Here is a 20,792-nt window from a genome sequence, read left to right as displayed (position 1 = left end):
TATATTTGTCCAGAATTGTTTTCTTGTGTGTGTTTTTAAACTGTATAGAGTTAGAGCTTTGTTTGATTTCTTCATCCAGACCATAATTCCACAAAGTTCCCCACAGACTGATAAGCTCAGGCTTCAGGAGACACGGCGATGTACAGTTGTGTATCGTCAGCATAATTATGAATATTAATGCTCCTGATGACGTCCCCAAGCGGAAGCAAATATACTGTACAGTCTAATTCAGATTTTGAGTTCAGGGAACTCTGAGGTAAATGTTTGGTGGTTTGAACCGTTCAGGCTCTGCTTTCTCTGCTGGTTCTCGGCGTCAGATCAAATTATTGATCTCTGTGACAAAAGTCCCCCCTTTGTTTGTCTCGGACAAACAAAACGAACGTTCCAGAGTTCAAGAGACGCTTGTTTTTTTGTGCAGTTCGGGAGGTCAGAGTACACAGCGTTTACCCGAAACCGGCTTTCGTCATTTAACCCTTTAAAGAGACGGAGAAACTGGCTGCAATCTGAGACAAAAGAAAAAAGCTCTCCAAGATTAGCCAAAAAAGGAAAAAAAAACTGTTGCCGGACGGTTAAAGCTGCTGCTCTGACTTCAGAATCAGCTCAGGGATTGAAACGGAAGCTGAAGAAGATGGGACGGTTCCCGGGAACTCCTCTCAGGTTCCCGTTGTGCTAACACCGGCAGCTGTTGTGTAGCTGTGTGTAGCTGTGTGTTAGCGGCGCCGCGGCGTCAGTGTCGTCGACATCATGGCAGCGTCTCTGTTCGCGCTCTGTCTCCTCGGATGTTTCCTCCAGGCGTTGGGAAAAGGTGAAGGTAGGAATGCTAGCTCTGACCTCCGAACCCCAACTTTCACCGCAACGTTTCAGGGACGACTTCGTTAGCAGCTGCCGCGTAAAAGGAAACATTTAAAAAGCGCTGGATTTTTGAGACCATGTCAGTGTGGAAAGATGCTTTGTGATTATTGACAGGAGAGTAGATCCATGTTGTGTTGTTTTACGTAAACTACAAACACGCTAACAATGAGTAGAAAGGTGTCGTCTGCGTATTGCTTCATACTTTGAATGGATTCCGTTGCGTTGGGTCAAGAAGTCGTCACGTCTGTTCTCCTCCAGACCAGACGGGGGCAGCGCAGTTTACGTAATACAGTAATCCCTTGCTGTAACGCGCTTCACCTTTCACGCTCTGCATTCTGATTGGCTAAACCGTCTCCGCGCTACAGTTCTCCAATATAGAGTACCAGGGCCAATATTTGAGAGGAGAAGATTTTATTTTATTGTGCACTTCTGAGAAAAAAGTCGAAATTTCGTGATTAAAGTCAAAATTATGCCCTTTTTCTCAACATTTCAACTTTGTTCACGAAATTTTGACTTTTTTCTCGACATTTCGACTTTTTTCTCAACATTTCAACTTTATTCATGAAATTGTACTTGAACATTATTCTCGACATTTCAACTTTTTTCTCGACATTTCGACTTTTTTCTCGAAATTTTGACTTTTTTCTCGACATTTCGACTTTTTTCTCAACATTTCGACTTTTTTCTCAACATTTCATCTTTTTTCTCGACATTTCGACTTTTTTCTCAACATTTCAACTTTATTCTTGAAATTGTACTTAAATATTAATCTCGACATTTCGACTTTTTTCTCGACATTTCGACTTTTTTCTCAACATTTCAACTTTATTCATGAAATTGTACTTAAACATTAATCTCGACATTTCAACTTTTTCCTCGACATTTTGACTTTATTCACAAAATTTTGACTTTTTTTCTTGCCATTTCGACTTTTTTCTCAACATTTCAACTTCGAGACATGGCTCCTCAGAACCCTGATCAAACATGGCCGCCTGCGTGTCTGCAGTTTTTATATATATATGTATAGAATCCTAATCAAACATGTCTGCCTGCGTGTGTGCAGTGTTTCCCCCCGGTGGCCAGGACGTGTTCCTGCGCTCCAAACGGGCCAACCAGTTCCTGTTCGAGGAGATTCTGCAGGGGAACCTGGAGCGCGAGTGTCACGAGGAGCGATGCAACTTCGAGGAGGCGCGGGAGGTGTTCGAGAACACGGAGCAGACGGTAGGACGCTAGCAGCTAGGAGCTAGCAGCTAGGAGCTAGCAGCAAGCAGCTAGCAGTTAGCAGCTAGTTCCCTGCCACCGCAGGATGGACTGTAGCACCTTCCAATGTAATAATTTCCTGAAAATGTAATAAAATTTGCACTTAACTCAATCGAAAATGTAATAAAATTTACACTTAACTCAACCGAAAATTTAATAAAATTTGCACTTAACTCAATCGAAAATGTAATAAAATTTACACTTAACTCAATCGAAAATGTTACAAAATTTACAGTTAACTCAATCGAAAATGTAATAAAATTTGCACTTAACTCAATCGAAAATGTAATATAATTTGAAGTTAACTCAATCGAAAATGTAATAAAATGTGCCCTTAACTCAACCGAAAATTTAATAAAATTTACACTTAATTCAACCGAAAATTTAATAAAATTTGCACTAAACTCAATCTAAAATGTAATTAAATTTTTTACAACTCAATCGAAAATGTAATAAAATTTACACTTAACTCAACCTAATATTTAATAAAATTTGCACTTAACTCAATCGAAAATGTAATAAAATTTACACTTAACTCAATCGAAAATGTAATAAAATTTCCACTTAACTCAATCGAAAATGTAATAAAATTTGCACTTAACTCAATCGAAAATGTAATAAAATTTACACTTAACTCAATCGAAAATGTAATAAAATGTGCCCTTAACTCAACCGAAAATGTATAAAATTTACACTTAATTCAACCGAAAATTTAATAAAATTTGCACTAAACTCAATCGAAAATGTAATTACATTTTTTACAACTCAATCGAAAATGTAATAAAATTTACACTTAACTCAACCTAATATTTAATCAAATTTGCACTTAACTCAATCGAAAATGTAATAAAATTTACACTTAACTCAATCGAAAATGTAATAAAATTTGCACTTAACTCAATCGAAAATGTAATAAAATTTGCACTTAACTCAATCGAAAATGTAATAAAATTTGCACTCATGGCACTTATTACATTTTCAAGCGTTATTACATTATAGAGCTACACAGATCCCCCGGGAACTAACCAATGTTTTTCTGTGTGCAGATCCAGTTCTGGAGACTTTACTACGGTAAGTTCCCAGAGGAACTCCTGAGGATAAACTAGACTGTAGAAAATGGGGGAAAATTAGACTCTTGTTGTCGTCAAATTCCTGGTAAAGTACGAACGAACGGCTCCTCGAACCTCCATCTGACTAGTTCCCTGTAAGTGAGTTTATTAGTTTAGCACAATTCAACACGAGGTAATTCAAACTGAAATATAGAGTTGTGTGTCATCAGCATAAGTGTGGTAGGAAATGCTGTGATGTTCCATAATATGAGCTAGGGGTAGCATCTTAGCTAGCGGTAGCATATAGATGTTGAATAGAAGCGGTCCGAGAACGGACCCTTGAGGAACCCCACATTTGATCTGGTTCTCAGACTCATGGTTTCCAATTGACAGTAGTATCAGTAGTAGTATCTGTAGTAGTAATAGTAGTATATGTAGTATCAGTAGTAGCATTAGTAGTAGTAGTAGCAGCAGTAGCAGTAGTAACAGTAGCAGTAGTAGTAGTAACAGTAGTAGTAGTAGTAGTAGCAGTAGTAGTAGTAGTAATAGTAGTAGCAGTAGGAGTAGTATTAGTAGCAGAAGTAGTCGTGGTAGTAGTAGTAGTAGCAGTAGTATCTGTAGTATCAGTAGTAGTAGTAGTAGTAGTAGTATCTGTAGTATCTGTAGTATCAGTAGTAGTAGCAGTAGTAGTAGTAGTAGTAGCAGTAGTATCTGTAGTAGTAGCAGTAGTATCTGTAGTATCAGTAGTAGTAGTAGTAGCAGAAGTAGTCGTGGTAGTAGTAGTAGTAGCAGTAGTATCTGTAGTATCAGTAGTAGTAGCAGTAGTAGTAGTAGTAGCAGTAGTAGTAGTAGTAGTAGTAGTAGTAGTAGTAGCAGTAGTAGCAGTAGTAGTAGTAGCAGCAGTAGCAGTAGTATCAGTAGTAGTAGTAGTAGTAGCAGTAGTAGTAGTAACAGTAGTAGTAGTAGTAGTAGCAGTAGTAGTAGTAGTAGTAGTAGTAGTAGTAGTAGTAGTAGTAGTAGTAGCAGCAGTAGTAGCAGTAGTAGCAGTACTAGTAGTAGTAGTAGTAGTAGTAGTAGTAGTAGCAGTAGTAGTAGTAGTAGTATCTGTAGTATCAGTAGTAACAGTAGTATTAATAGTAGTATTTGTATCAGAAGTAGCATTTCGCTGGAGAAATTCTGGCACATCCACTAATACAGTTAACCAATGAGAGTAGGGGACTGTAGTCATGTGGTGACACTGAAATATAGAGTTGTGTGTCATCGGCATAAGTACGGTAGTTACTCAGTTACTCAGGGAATAAAGTTCCAGCCTCCTTGTGTCTCTAACGTTGTGTCTCCTAACGTTGTCTCCTAAAGTTGTGTCTCCTAACGTTGTGTCTCCTAACGTTGTGTCTCCTAACGTTGTGTCCCCTAACGTTGTGTCTCCTAACGTTGTGTCTCCTAACGTTGTGTCTCCTAACGTTGTGTCTCCTAACGTTGTGTCTCTAACATTGTGTCTCCTAACGCTTGTGTCTCTAACGTTGTGTCTCCTAACGTTGTGTCTCCTAACGTTGTGTCCCCTAACGCTGTGTCTCCTAACGTTGTGTCTCCTAACGCTGTGTGTCCTAACGTTGTGTCTCCTAACGTTGTGTCCTAACGTTGTGTCCCCTAACGTTGTGTCTCTAACGTTGTGTCTCCTAACGTTGTGTCCCCTAACGTTAAGTCTCTTAACGTTGTGTCTCTAACGTTGTGTCTCCTAACGTTGTGTCTCTAACGTTGTGTCTCCTAACGTTGTGTCTCCTAACGTTGTGTCTCCTAACGTTGTGTCTCCTAACGTTGTGTCTCCTAACGTTGTGTCTCTAACGTTGTGTCTCCTAACGTTGTGTCTCCTAACGTTGTGTCTCCTAACGTTGTGTCTCCTAACGTTGTGTCTCCTAACGTTGTGTCTCTAACGTTGTGTCTCCTAACGTTGTGTCTCCTAACGTTGTGTCTCCTAACGTTGTGTCTCCTAACGTTGTGTCTCCTAACGTTGTGTCTCCTAACGTTATGTCTCCTAACGTTGTGTCTCTAACGTTGTGTCTCCTAACGTTGTGTCTCCTAACGTTGTGTCTCCTAACGTTGTGTCTCCTAACGTTGTGTCTCCTAACGTTGTGTCTCCTAACGTTGTGTCTCCTAACGTTGTGTCTCTAACGTTGTGTCTCCTAACGTTGTGTCTCCTAACGTTGTGTCTCCTAACGTTGTGTCTCTAACGTTGTGTCTCTAACGTTGTGTCTCCTAACGTTGTGTCTCCGAACGTTGTGTCCCCTAACGTTGTCCCCTGTCCCCCCAGACGGGGACCAGTGCGAGCCCAACCCCTGCCTGAACGGGGGGAACTGCTCCGACCGGGTGGGGGGGTTTTCCTGCTCCTGCCGGCCCCCCCACTTCGGGCCCCTGTGTGAGCTGGGAGTCGTGGAGACGGAGACGGAGGACGAACAAAGATCCTCGGTGGAACCGGAACCCCCGACTCCAGGTATGTGAGGGGGCGGCCTCTAGCTCCCTATAATTTAATAATTTCCTGAAAATGTAATAACGCCTGAAAATGTAATAAAATTTTCACTTAACTCAATCGAAAATGTAATAAAATTTTCACTCAACTCAATCGAAAACGTAATAAAATTTGCACTTAACTCAATCGAAAATGTAATAAAATTTGCACTTAACTCAACTGAAAATGTAATAACATTTTCACTTAACTAACTGAAAATGTAATAAAATTTGCACTTAACTCAATCGAAAATGTAATAAAATTTGCACTTAATTCAGTCGAAAAACTAATAAAATTTGCACTTAACTCAACTGAAAATGTAATAACATTTTCACTTAACTAACTGAAAATGTAATAACATTTTCACTTAACTAACTGAAAATGTAATAAAATTTGCACTTAACTCAATCGAAAATGTAATAAAATTTGCACTTAACTCAATCGAAAATGTAATAAAATTTGCACTTAACTCAATTGAAAATGTAATAAAATTTTCACTCAACTCAATCGAAAATGTAATCAAATTTGCACTTAACTAACTGAAAATGTAACAAAATTTGCACTTAACTCAATCGAAAATGTAATAAAATTTGCACTTAACTCAACTGAAAATGTAATAAAATTTTCACTTAACTAAATGAAAATGTAATAAAATTTGCACTTAACTCAATCAAAAATGTAATAAAATTTGCACTTAACTCAATCGAAAATGTAATAATATTTACACTTTACTCAATCGAAAATGTCTGTCCCAGGTGTGTCCGAGTGTCTGATCTTTCCGTGTTTCCCAGGTGTGTCCGAGTGTCCGACCGACGGCCCGACTGCGTGTCACCAACTCTGCACGGCGTCACATCGATCCTTCTCCTGCTCCTGCATGTCGGGGTTCAGGCTGCAGAGCGATGGACGGACCTGTTTGCCCGAAGGTTCGACGGCAGGAACTCACCTCCGTTCCTGAACGCACCTCAAACCCCTGTAAATAACGGTGTGTTTTCTCCACAGTGAGGTTTCCGTGTGGACGGCTCCCCGACGACACAAACTCCGACTGTCGCCATGGCAACTGTCCCTGGCAGGTAAAGTTGCTGTCGTTAACAAAAATTATGACTAAGTATAGTCGTCAACGAACCTTTATCACCTGAGGAAAACGAGACGCGACGAAAATGCTGGTCATGTGGGTATCCTCGTATTCAAAACTGTAATTCTCCCAATAAATATCTTCTATCATCTTTTTTAGCAGTGATATTTTTCCTGCGAAAATATATAATAGTAGTCAGTTAATAAAAATAAACGACCGTCTGCAAAGAAATAAAATCAGCAAATGCATTCTAGAAAACTAAGAAAATGTCAAACTGCTCTCTTTGTGGAATAACGATGGATTTGTAGAAGAAATATATTATCGGATATGCTGCGATTCATGGCAATTATTTATGCCTTCCTTTTTAGTAAATTAACATTCATTTTTTTGCGTTGGAAACTTCTCTCGGGCCGCATGTGGCCCACGGGCCGCACATTTCACACCCTTGTCGTAGATGAATAAAAACAAGACTAAAATGTAGATTACAAAATTTAAAAAAAGGATCCTAATCAACAGAGTTCAACGTAGATCTGGGAATCATCTGCATAAGCTCTGACTCAAATGAGACTCTTCTGTATCTGGAATGAATGTATTCTTGAGTCTATAAGGTAACAATAATATAATAATAAGATAACCTTTTTTGAATTGTAAAATGGCTTTGGATAAATACAATCTTTGACTAAAACTAATAACTAATAATATAAAAAAACTAAAATGATAGCTGGACCCAGACTAGACTAGAACTAAAATTAAAACAAGCTGTGTTTACCTTCCCAGGTGTCCCTGCTCAACGGCACGGGGGCGGAGCTCTGCGGCGGCGTCGTTCTGGGCCGACGCTCCGTCCTGACGTCGGCCCGCTGCCTCGTCCAGGACTCGGGATCGGACCCGCAACCCTCCGACTTCTACGTCCTCACCGGTAAACTCTGAAATCCTGTTTGTATACTTTAAAAAAGTGTAATTTTTTACATCTATATTTTTACAGAAGAATATCAGGGCCATGCAGGAGAAAAAAGTCGAAATGTCGAGATTCATTTTGAAATACAATTTCGAGAAAAAAGTCAAAATTTTCTACTTTTTTCTCAACATTTCAACTTTTTTCTCAAAGTGCATAATGAAAAAAAAAAATTATAAAAAAAAATAAATACATTTGTGTGACGAGGGGACATCTCTAGGACAGATCCGCCAATCAAAATTATTTTTACACTTTTCATCAGTCGAAGTATGTTGCGTTTTGTTGAAATAAGTTGGAACATTTTTATGGAAAAATGTGAATTCCAGCTCTGCAAACACGAGCCGAAAACATTGATTTTCATATTTATTGCCACCCAGGAATAATTTCTGGTCATGTGATGGACCGGGTTTGGGTGAAAGAGATTAGTTTTGGCTTTTATAAAACTTTTCTACAGAGCCGCTCTGGTGACATTTGAAAAAATATAAAATAATGTGTGGCCACATGTTAATATGTCGTGGCCACACATTAATAACTTGTGGCTACGAGTTATTAATGTGTGGCCACGAGATAATTAACGCGTGGCCACAAGTTATTAACACGAGTTATTAATGTGTGGCCACACGTTAATAACTCGTAGCCACACATTAATAACTCGTAGCCACGCATTAATAACTCGTAGCCACGCATTAATAACTCGTATCCACGCATTAATAACTCGTGGCCACACGTTAATATGTCGTGGCCACACATTAATAACTCGTAGCCACACATTAATAACTCGTAGCCACGCATTAATAACTCGTATCCACGCATTAATAACTCGTGGCCACACGTTAATATGTCGTGGCCACACATTAATAACCCGTAGCCACGCATTAATAACTCGTATCCACGCATTAATAACTCGTGGCTACGAGTTATTAATACGTGGCCACGAGATAATTAACACGAGGCCACGAGTTATTAATGCGTGGCCACACATTATTTAATTTTTTTTTCAAAATAATGAGGGCCCACACATCTATTATCTCGTGGCCACGAGTTATTAATGCGTGGCTATGAGTTATTAATACGTGGCTACGAGTTAATATCTCGTGGCCTCGTGTTAATAACTCTGTTAATCTTTCATCTGGTCTCCGTTAATCTTTTGCACTTAACTCAATCAAAAATGTAATAAAATTTACACTTAACTCAATCGAAAATGTAATAAAATTCGACTTAACTCAATCGAAAATGTAATAAAATTTGCACTTAACTCAATCGAAAATGTAATAAAATTTGCACTTAATTCAATCGAAAACATAATAAAATTTGCACTTAACTCAACTGAAAATATAATAAAATTTGCACTTAACACAAGTTATTAATGCGTGGCTACGAGTTAATATCTCGTTGCCTCGTGTTAATAAGTCTTTCATCTGGTGTCCGTTAATCTTTCCTCCTGTCTCCTAGGCGACGGCCGGCGCGTGGCGGTGGCGGCGCTGTTCCCCCACGAGCGTTTCCGCCCGGATCGCCATGACAACGACCTGGCGCTGCTGCGGCTGCTCCGCCCCCTGGCCTTCAGCCCCGCCCTCGTCCACCTGTGCCTGCCGACGCGCGACTTCAGCGAGAACATCCTGACGCAGGCGGGGCGGGTGGCCGTGGCCTCCGGCGGCGGGGGGCGGGGCTACCTGCCACTGGACGAGTGCCGCCGCCGGCTGGACGTGTCGTACCCGCTCAGCAACAAGATGCTCTGCACCCGGAACCGGACGCTAGCGAGAGCAGAAGCCTCCACTAGCGGCTCACAGACTGCTAACGACACCGGGGCGTTAGCGGCGACGGCTGTGCCGGCGGCGCCGGCATGGCCCTGCGGCGGCCCGGCGCCCGGCTCGCCCGTGGCCACGGTGGAGAAGGGGACGGCCTTCCTGACCGGGCTGCTGATGTCGTCGTCGGCCCACTGCCACGGCCAGGTGTTCACCAGAGTTAGCCGCTACCTGAGCTGGATCGGGCCCAGAGTGCAGGCGGCCGAGGATCACATGACCATCCAGCGCAGGGTCCACCCCGACACCGACTGACGACCCACATTTACACTTTACTCGCCACATTGCGACTTTTTTCTCGAAATTCTGACTTTTTTCTCGACATTTTGACCTTTTTCCTCAACATTTCAACTTTTTTCTCAATATTTCGAGTTTTTTCTCGAAATTTTTACTTTTTTCTCGACATTTCAAGTTTTTTCCTCAACATTTTGACTTTTTTCCTAACATTTCAACTTTTTTCTCGACATTTCGACTTTTTGCATAGTGCATAATGAAATAAAAAATCTTCCCCCGTTTTCATGTCATTTGTTCCTGAACTGCACAAACGTCACGTTTCAGGTTATTTTCCGTCTCAAATTGTGTTGAAACTGTGTAAATAAAACATGTTTTAAATAAATAAATGACAAAGGTAAAGTGTGTCTGTCGTTACCTCCATTAGCCCGGCTGTGCTAGCGACGGTCGCCGCCGTCGCGGGGCCGCTGTGGCTAATTCACCTGTTCACCCTAACCCCGTCACAACTAAAAATAAAACCTAAAAAAAATTAAATTAAATTAAATAAAAAAATAATAAAAATCTATTAAAAATAAAAATATGAATACATTTTAAAAAAGCATAATAAGCATATAATAAAAATAATAATTAAAAAAAAAAAAAAAAAAAAAATATATATATATATATATATATATATATATATATATATATATATATATATATATATATATATATATATATATAATGAATACAATAAAACAATACAAAATTTAAAATATTAAGATTAAATTAAAAAACAATTGAACAAAGATAAAATAAAATAATTGAAAAACGATTTTTTTTCTTCTTTAAAAAAAATCTAAATTAATTATTTTACACAGATTTGACACAAAGTTGGTATATTAAAAGCCTCACATGGGGCACCATGTCTGTTGTGCCACAAAGGGAGTTCTGGTTCAGTTATTAGAGACTTATTAATTGTCTTACAATCATTATTAATAATTAATAAAGAAGATAACTTATGAAAATGAATCATTTAAAACGGGGAACCACCTGACTTTATCAGGAAAATAATAACTAAACAGCAAAATCAGTCTCAAAGGAGCTGTTATTCCATACGTTCCAGCCTGTTGCCAGATATGTATAAAATAAACACAGACAACTTGTCTCATTCAAATTAATCAGAATTTATTTACACAAGTGTTAAAAGATAAGGAAACAACACGGATAAATTCTGATGCCTAAACTACACATAAACAAGTTCGACTTTTTTCTCAAAACTGTATTTCAACATTAATCTCGACATTTCGACTTTTTTCTTGACATTTCGACTTTTTTCTCGAAGTGCATAATGAAAGAAATCCTCTCAAATATTTTTTCTCCTGCACGGCCGTGGTACTCTTCCGTAAACCTTTGACAGGAATAAAAGAAAGTTTAATGGTGGTTTCTCTGGGCTGGTATTTCCATTCCCAGCAGGTGCTAGCGCCCTCAGGTGGTCAGGTGTAGCTATAGCGGGCTAGCCGTGTGGTTGTGTATCCAGTCCAGGTAGTTAGACACGCGGGTGTAGATGCCGTAGTTCCCGGGTCGGGAGCAGCCCTTCCCCCAGCTGACGATGCCCAGCAGGAACGTCGTGCTCTTGTACTGCGTGACTAGCGGTCCGCCGCTATCGCCCTTGCACGAGTCGGTGCGTCCGTCCAGGTAGCCGGCGCAGAACATGTTCCGCGTTAGCACCACGCCGCTCTCCTCGGCGCAGGTCTGCGTGCGCATGCGCGGCACGCTAGTGCGCCGCAGCAGGTTGGACGTGGGCCCGTTCTCGCTGCGCCGGCCCCAGCCGCTAACCGTGTGCAGGCTAACCGCCCACAGCTCGCGCTCGGCTAGCGGCCGCGTGGGCAGGCACACGGGCACGGCGTAGCGGGAGTAGGCGATGGGCGTCTCCAGCCGCAGCAGCGCGATGTCGTTGTCCGCCGTGTCGGTCTCGTAGTCGCCGTGCATGAAGATCTCGGCTACGGCAATGATCTGCTCCGTGGACTCGTTCACCGCGATGTTGTGCTCGCCTAGCGGACAAAAGACAGATGGAAATGGTTGAAAATGTTGAAATACAATTTCAAGAATAAAGTCGAAATTACACTTTGTTCCTCAATGGTCTCGTTGGTCGTCACATTTCACAGATTTTTTTTTTCATGATGCACTTCGAAAGTTGGAATGTCGAGAAAAAAGTTGAAATGTCGAGAAAAAAGTTGAAATCTCGAGATTAATGTTGAAGTACAATTTCGACAAAAAAGTCTAAATGTATTTCATAAAGTCGAAATTTCGACTTTATGAAGGTGCCACATGTAGGAGCTATGCTAAAACTGATGTATTAAACACAAAAAGTTGAAATGTCGAGAAAAAAGTCAAAATGTCGAGAAAAAAGTTGAAATCTCGACTTTTTTCTCAACATTTCAGCTTTATTCAAGAAACTTTGACTTTTCTCGACATTTTGACTTTTTTCTCGAAATTGTATTTCAACATTAATATCGACATTTGATGGTGTTTTCAAATGTGCAAATTAAAAATAAATTAGACGTGGATCAACATTTAAATTTTTTTCTTTGGTTTATCACAGTTTGCTCAGGCATATGAACATTCACAATTTTTCAGACACTGGAAATGTATGCTGGGAGATCTTAGCTATCCACGGAGACCAAGATTATGCATATTGTCCTTATAATTATGGAGATATTGTTCATTTAATTTGGATAGTTTCACTTCCAAAATCCCTAGAGGTTAATAAAAAGGTTTAATAATAGTGATGAATATTTTTTAACAACTTTTTATTATTTTACTTATTTTACTACTTTACTTTTCTTATCATTTTATTTCATTTTATTTGTTATTTAAGCGTACTCTTAAATTAAATAGTTATGATTTTTGAAAACCGCACAAAGTTATGGATAAGCCCTGAATGTAGGCATTGTGACGTAGAATTGTCAACTTGGTTTAATTCACCGTACGAATTGTTACAGATTACTTTGTAATCCTGTATTTGACCCGGTCTTTGTGCGTTTTGACCGTATAGAAACGTAATTCTCGTCAGTTTTGTGAAATAAGACTATAGTTTTTGTTGTTTGTTTTTTGTTTTTTTTTGGGAACTACTTTTGTGACTCGTCATCTTCATTGAGAAAAAAGAACCTTCATTGTTCAGTGGAAGCTGAATTGGCGAGCCAGCCAGGAGACCCATCGAAAAGTTTGACTTATTTTCTTGTTTAGTTGATCGAATTGAATTGATATAATTGTTTTTTGTTTTTTTTTTGTTCTTAGTGTTGTAATTGTTTATTTATTTATTTTGGGTTTAGGGAAACTAATTAACGACCTGTAAAGAAATTAAATTAAATAGGAAAATAAAATAGGGATACGTAGGGATAAATAGAGATAAATGTAACCATTAATATTAGTTATTAATTATTATATAATTATTAAAATAAATTATTATAATTAAATTAATATAAAAATAGACATTTATCGGACAGGTGGAATTCTAAATAGAAAGTTTGATTTATTTATGGTATTATTATTATTATTGTGTATAGATATTGTGTTATTGTCGCCAAGATAAAAGAAAGAAGTATACTGAGAAGAAGAATAAATCCTGTAAATACCCTTTTTAAATCAAAACAACGTGTTTGTGTTTTGTAAACCAGATTGCTGCTTCCTCCCGAGCGAAACCTCTTCTTCTGAGACACCGGTCCAAATTTGTGTTGTTTTTATTTTTTATTTATTCATCCTATTCTAAAGCTAATTCAAGTCCGCTATAGAAATTTGGGAAAATTATAACTACTTAGTGGGCTAAGTTAGTTAATATTTATTTCGGTCAATCATAAGCATAAATATCAACAAACAAGATAACAAACATCCACAGGTGACCCAGAACCTCCCAGATTCGTACCTGCCACCACCTTCAGGAAGCGTTTGTCGGTGCTCTCCAGGCAGTGAGACGCCGTCAGAATCCAGTCGGGTTTATAAATCACTCCTCCGCAGAATCCCTTCCCTTTATACACCAGCAGAACCTTCAAAACACAAACCAGAACCTTCAAAACACACATTAAAACCTTCAAAACACCAGCAGAACCTTCAAAACACATTAAAACCTTCAAAAACACACACCAGAACCTTCAAAACACCAGCAGAACCTTCAAAACACACATTAAAATCTTCAAAAAACCAGCAGAAACCTTCAAAACACACATTAAAACCTTCAAAACACACATTAAAACCTTCAAAACACCAGCAGAACCTTCAAAAACACACATCAAAAACACTGTTTTACATTTCCACCTCCAGATTCACCACGGATTTAAACAGGAAGTGCCGTCGTAAGGTTCTCCAGAGAGGAACATGTTCCGTCCGTCACAACTGGGAGTTTTAAGATTGGGAAACTTGGGGATTTTGACAACAAATCCATTCAGGGGTTAAAGTCGAAATAATAGACCGACTACGGTTGTGTACGTACCTGCCAGGGACATTCTCCTTTGGGACACACGGTTCCCCCGACGATTCTCAGATTAGCGTCTTTCTTCTGGTCCAGGACGCTAGCTTTGCCGCAAGCAATCGACCCTGAAACGACCACGGGGAAAGTTATATCTCTGATAGTTTTAGGAAGAATCAGCATTTGTTACCAACCAAAGAAGAGAACATAACATTTTGTTTGTTCTCTTTATGGCCGAATTTTAAAAAGTGGTGTACCACAGGGATCTACACTAGTGCCTCTTGGTTTATTTGTGGACGCTCTTCTTCGTGTAAACTTTACATGGCGTGTTTATGCTGATGACACCTAATAATTAGTTTTATTTACACATCAAACCTGCAATTCCACTACAGATCATCAGGGGGAGATGGGATCCATAAACCATGTCTGAATCGTTGTTAGAGTACGACTGTTGTTCTTTAACTGTCGAGATTAATGTTGAAGTACAATTTTGAGAAAAAAGTCGAAATGTCGAGAAAAAAGTCAAAATGTCGAGAATAATATTGAAGTACAATTTTGAGGAAAAAGTCGAAATGTCGAGAAAAAAGTTGAAATGTTGAGGGCCACACACAACCATGCACACTCACACCAACGGGCAATTTAGAATCACCAATTAACCTACTACGCATGTTTTTGGACTGTGGGAGGAAACCGGAGTACCCGGAGGGAACAAGCACGGGGAAAACATGCAAACTCCACACAGAAAGGGCCCTGCCGGGCCTGGGAATTGAACCGGGAACCTTCTTGCTGTGAGGCAACAGTGCTAACCACTAAGCCACCGTGCTGCCCAATTTCAATATCAACTTTATTCTCGAAATATCGACTTGTGTTCTATCTTGTGTTCTGTGTTCCGTCCCGTGTCTTGCGTGAGTGTTGATTGCGTCGTCGTTTGTGTCGCCCCGTTAGCGATGCTAGGACTCCCGCGCGCTCCAAACCCGACCAACCTTCGGGGACGCAGCTCCGCCCGTCCGGGTCCAGGACGTAGCCGTCGGCGCAGAAGCAAGCTAGCCGCCGGCCGTACGCGTCTTCCTGGCAAAAATGTTCACAGTCTCCGTTCTGCAGCAGACAGCTGTCGGACTCGGCCCGGTGCTCTAACACAAACACAAACACGCCAACATTGAGTGCATCGCCAAACCGAACCTGAAGAGGTCGCAGGTCAAATGTTGGCGGTGGATACTCACCTAGCTCACAGTTCAGTCCTCTGAACTGCGGGAGACACAGGCAGGTGTACGAGGCGTCGTCGGAGAGACAGGTGCCGCCGTTCTGGCACGGATCGGACAAGCACCTGTTCGGGACTTTAGCACAAAGACGTCGTGTTTTAGTTTTGATTTAACATCCATGAAAACCGTCCGGGGAATCTCAGCTAGGTAGAATCACATTTACGTAGGAATAGGGGCGTGGTTTCATGAGCAATTAATTCCAGCCCACGATGTCAAACTTGTCATCGCTTCAGATAAGTAGGGTTTCATATCTAAGCTGGGTTAAAAGAGAGTTATTATTTATTTATTTATTTATTTATTTATTTATTTATTTATTTATTTATTTATTTATTTATTTATTTGTTTATTTCATTCATTAAAAGAAAAACTAAACAGTTCAATACAATTACAACAAATCTCTTTCCTTGAATGAAAAGGAACAGAAAGAAGAATAAGCTGATTTTAACTGTCCCTTTTTCCTAAGAAATCACATTTCAATTAATGTAATAATAAAAAAATTAAATAAAAAAACAAATGACAAATTACGCAATTAAAAAAAACACTTTCCAATAAACGTAATTTAATACAAAAACAAACAAACAAAAAACAAAAACAAAACTACAACAAAGTTTTAAGATAACTTATAAAATATAGAATAAAAAAATAAAAATTATAAAATAACTTTGTAGTAATATCTGTCGTCAAACACAGATAGTCGTATTGTTTTTTGATTCAAAGAAAAATAAATATGACAATGTTGCCAAAAAGAGGGAGAGAAAAAAGAAAACCCACCTAACTAAATTATGATATTTCTTCATCAAACTGGCTTTTATTATTCTTTTAAATGTAATGTTTGATCTGCATTATTTGTCTTCTGTATCCAGATTGTTCCATAAACTGATACCTTTTACAGAAACACAACGTTCCTGATTTTGTTTTTTTAAAGATCTCTGTTCCTTTTAAGTTATACTTATTTTATCTTTTTTCAAATTTTTAATGTTTATTGATTGGCAACATTTTCTTATGATCTTTCCACAATAATTAGCAGAATTCTGTGGTTCCACTAATTGAAGACATTTCAAGAGTTTTAACTGAAGGAATAACGGATTTGAAGGATATTGTTTTCTACTAATTATTCTTATGGCTTTTTTTGGTAAAATAAAAATAGACTGAGTATATTTTTTGCAAGCATTTCCCCAAACTTCAATGCAACAGGTCAGATATGGAACAATCATAGTGTTATGTAAAATATATTATTATATAGACAACTTCCCATCTCGAAAGACAACTGTCATATTTTTGAGTTGAGGTCACAGTTTTGGTGTTTAAGTTCCTGTTTTATTTTGAAAAGCTGTGTCCTTGTGTTTCAGTTCTGCACTGCAAACACTCAAAATCTTAACAAGAATATTTGTCTTATTTCTAGCTAAAATGTCTAATTTTTAGTCAAAAAAAATCTCTGAGTTTTTGCAGTGTACTGCCCTTACTTTTTAACAACTTGTGCTTTATATTATTTTACGTCTTTTCTTATCATTGTATTTCATTTCATTTTATTTGTTATTTACTGTTATTAATTATGTCTTGCCGCTTTTAATGTTGATGTAAAGCACTTTGAATGACCTTGTGTTGAATTGTGCTATATAAATAAACTTGCCTTCCAGTTTCCTGGCTGATGGTGAATAGAAAACGAGTCTCTGCTAAACAAACGGCAGAATGAAACGTGCAGAAGTCTAGATTTGATGATGATCAAACTCACCTGAATAAACCTTCCAGAACTCGTCCTGAGGAAACAGACAGACAGACGGAGATGAAACACCAGAACAACAATGGAAAAGTCTCTCACACCAACGATTACAGATCCATTAAAACGATTACAGATCCATTGGTGATTAACTCCTACTAAAGTCCACCTCTGCTAAGTGTTTAAGTTACTACAGATTCTTTTCTACTAATTACTTATTTCACCGTTACTGACAAAACTCTTCAGTGTTCAATAAATAATTTAAATCCAATGTGAGTGGAATGCATGAGCCTCTCATTCAACACACTATCAATGTTTCAATTGGTCACTTGTAGTAAAACTCCAGTTTTTTTGTTTTAAAAAGTTGTTTTTTACGGAAGAGTATCAGGGCCAGGCAGTAGAAAAATAGAAATAATATTTTAGAGGAAGATTTTTTTTTTCATTATGCACTTTGAGAAAAAAGTTGAAATGTCGAGATTAATGTTGAAATACAATTTCAAGAATAAAGTCGAAATTTCGTGAATAAAGTTGAAACTTTTTCTCAACATTTCAACTTTATTCACGAAATTTTGACTTTTTTTCTCAAAGTTGTACTTCAAAATAAATCTCGACATCTCAACTTTTTTTTCTCCACATTTCGACTTTTTTTTCTTGACATTTCGACTTTTCCCCCTAAATTGTACTTCAACATTAATTTCGACTTTTTTCTTGACATTTCCACTTTTTTCTCGAAGTGCATAATGAAAATACAAATCTCCCCCCATTTCTAACTAATATAGAAACATGCAGCATGTGTGTCTTCATTCTAATTCTGATACAAGACTTTTCATTTTTTGCGGCTCCAGACGTATTAGTTATTTATGTTTTTGGTCCAATATGGATCTAAAACATTTTGGGTTGCCGAGCCCTGAACTAGACAATTATCTAAGTTTTGACACTTCCATAAAACACTCATACAATATGATCGTACTTAATGAGCATCTTGTTCTTCAATTTTTTTTAAATATGTGGTATGTACTGCACTCTTTCATTTCCATTTCCAAAACCTTCCACAGATTAACCCCATAAACTGAAACACATCTATGTTTGTGAACATACAGCTTCCTCTCAGTTCGTATACACTTTATATTTGCTGAAACAGCTTACAGCTAACTGAAAGTTATTACAGATTCTCTACTAATTACTTATTTCACCGTTACTGACAAAACTCTTCAGAGTGTTCAATAAATGTATGATTAGAAAATAACAAGTGTGTCCAGTAACTCTGGTGTTGTGGTTGGTCCTCCAGCCTTCACACTGCAAAAACTCAAAATCTTAACCAGAATATTTGTCTTATTTCTAGTTAACATTTCATATCATTTTTAGTCAAAAAATCACCAGAAAAATAACTCGTTATTTGACAATTTTCACCTGTTTCAAGTACATTTTCAGTTGAAATAAGTAGAAACAGGTTTAAATTGTTGTTTTTTGAGTCTTGTCTTAAGTGTAATGTGATTTTTTTTTACTAAAAATGAGACATTTTAACTAGAAATAAGACAAATATTCCTGGTAAGATTTGTTTTTTCAATGCCGTGGTTTTCCACTCTGCTCTCTCCTTCTCACTCCATCTGTCAGCCACGTCCACCTCATCACTCACTCCTTTCACCTGCTCTCCCAGCTGCAGCTCCTCAGCAATCAGGAGAGTATAAAAGCTCCTGGACCGTTATGGAAACTGAGACCTGAACTGAAACCTTATCAGTGTTCTGGGATTTCTGCGCATCCAGCGCCCGCCTATCCCAGCTCTGTGGGGCCTCGCTCCCCCATCTCTGAATGTCTTGGACTGCCATACCTATCTGTTTTTGTATTATTGTACTGTAGGGTTTTTTTTTTCTGCACATCTATATTATCTATATATTATTTTGTACAGCCATGCAATTGTGGTTGGGTTGGGGTTTAAAAGATGGCATATTTGATAGGGTTGGTTTTGAAATCTGTTTTTACCATTTCGTTTTTGCCAAAAAAATGCCAATAAAAAGATTTATAAAAAAAAAATTCCTGGACCCTGCACTCTCACTGCCAGATTGTCACTCCAGAAGGGGGGAAGAGGCTGGGGTGCGTCCAGGACGCACCTCTTCGAGGTGGGCGTGGCTGGCAGATGGAGTGAGAAGGAGAGAGGGGCTGGAGGACCAAACATGACAGGTGTTGTGGTTGGGAGCGGGGATTCCTCACCGTCAGCTCTGTGTGCTCGAACACCTCCCGGGCCTCCTCGTAGCTGCATTTCTCCTCCACACATTCCCGGTTCAGGTCTCCGCGCTGCAGCTCCTCAAACCAGCCCGAGTTGTAGCGGCGGGTCCGGACCAGAACCGCCCGGGCCTGGGCCGGGTCCAGGAACACTGGGGAACAGAACCAGGACCAGAATCAGAACCAGCTTTAGTGGCCAACAGGCCACGCAGGGAATTTGACTTCGGTTATTTCAGTGTGGAACCTTCAGGGCCTTCTACGCCTTCAGAGAAGGCCTAAAAAAAGTAAGAAATAATGATAAGAATTAAAGCTGCAAGCAGCGATGAACGGGCCCTCACGCGTGCAATATTCACCAATAAAAGTCAAGGAGTCAAAACTGAGTCCGATGACACCACCCACGAGCCTTTATATCAAACCATTCAAAAGTTATAGCAGAAAACAGGGACTGTCACATATGGACCAATCAGATGAAGGGGGGGCACGCTTTTTGGGGTCTAGCGTCGCCACGGTAACGCTTTTGACTGAGAAAAGTAATGCGTGTTGTCGCAGGATGGAGACGCACATTTTGATGTATAACACACCTGGGTGCACGTTACGGTTCGGGCCGTATTAACTGCTGAAGGAATGGCATAAATTGCGGTAAAATTACACGATTAATTCAAAATGTACGACTTCCTGTTGGGTTTGGGCCATGGCGCCAAGAGACTTTTCTTTAAGTTGTGACATGATACAGGTGTGTAGCGATTTTCGTGCATGTACATCAAACCGTATTGTGGGGCTTGAGGAACAAAGTTTTCTAGGGGGCGCTGTTGAGCCGTTAGGCCACGCCCATTAATGCATCATGAAATATCACATTTATCACCAGGACTGGCTTGGTGAAACATTTGGTGACTTTTGGGGCACGTTTAGGGGGAAAAAAGACCCTTATTTACAAACGTCCCTGACTTTAGCTTTTAGCTCACTGCTAGCTAATCAGCTGATCCTGATATCAGGTCGTTTATCAGCTGATAACGAGAAACTAAACGGTTTAAACTTTAACCTCTAGTGAACTTTCTCACCTGAAGCCGCGCGGCAGCCGTGGAGGCCGAAGACGACGGCGATGAAGACGATGAAGACTCTCAAACTCATGGCTGATTTCATCGCTGGAGCGACCAAGACCTTCGTCTTCGTGAAGGTACAAAGTCTGATACAAACGTAACAAAGTTGGTCACATGTTGCCATGGAGATACCAGGATGATGAAAAACAAACTGACCGCTGACCCCAGAACCGTCAACACCAGCTTCGCTTGTTTTTGGAGTTTAAGCACAATTATCTAATTTTATGATCAAGTATACACTGCAAAAACTCAAAATCTTACCAGGAATATTTTTCTTATTTCTAGTTAAAATGTCTCATTTTTAGTCAAAAAATCTCAGTAGAAAAAAAGTGAAAAT

The 20,792-nt window shown here is 39.2% G+C and overlaps 2 protein-coding genes across 2 annotated transcripts; one reads left to right on the top strand and one right to left on the bottom strand.

The window, feature by feature from the left end:
- The first annotated feature begins 472 nt into the window (after nucleotides 1-472).
- prozb (protein Z, vitamin K-dependent plasma glycoprotein b) lies at nucleotides 473-10,002 on the top strand. Its single transcript, XM_061716225.1, has 8 exons — nucleotides 473-811; nucleotides 1,916-2,073; nucleotides 3,159-3,183; nucleotides 5,470-5,649; nucleotides 6,456-6,587; nucleotides 6,664-6,734; nucleotides 7,514-7,652; nucleotides 9,141-10,002. Exons 1-8 carry the CDS (start codon nucleotides 745-747, stop codon nucleotides 9,740-9,742), a joined length of 1,374 nt encoding a protein of 457 aa, XP_061572209.1. The 5' UTR covers nucleotides 473-744; the 3' UTR covers nucleotides 9,743-10,002.
- Nucleotides 10,003-10,860: 858 nt separating this feature from the next.
- f7 (coagulation factor VII) lies at nucleotides 10,861-20,525 on the bottom strand. Its single transcript, XM_061716228.1, has 8 exons — nucleotides 20,417-20,525; nucleotides 19,347-19,510; nucleotides 17,154-17,178; nucleotides 15,383-15,496; nucleotides 15,146-15,292; nucleotides 14,187-14,290; nucleotides 13,623-13,743; nucleotides 10,861-11,751 (listed from the first exon to the last, which is right to left on the bottom strand). The coding sequence occupies exons 1-8, from the start codon at nucleotides 20,496-20,498 to the stop codon at nucleotides 11,204-11,206; spliced, it is 1,305 nt and encodes a 434-aa protein (XP_061572212.1). The 5' UTR covers nucleotides 20,499-20,525; the 3' UTR covers nucleotides 10,861-11,203.
- Between the last annotated feature and the right edge of the window lie 267 nt (nucleotides 20,526-20,792).

The sequence above is a fragment of the Cololabis saira genome, chromosome 24 (genome assembly GCF_033807715.1).
Source record: "Cololabis saira isolate AMF1-May2022 chromosome 24, fColSai1.1, whole genome shotgun sequence".
Taxonomy (NCBI): Eukaryota; Metazoa; Chordata; class Actinopteri; order Beloniformes; family Belonidae; genus Cololabis; species Cololabis saira.
This window is presented reverse-complemented; position numbering and strand designations above follow the sequence as displayed.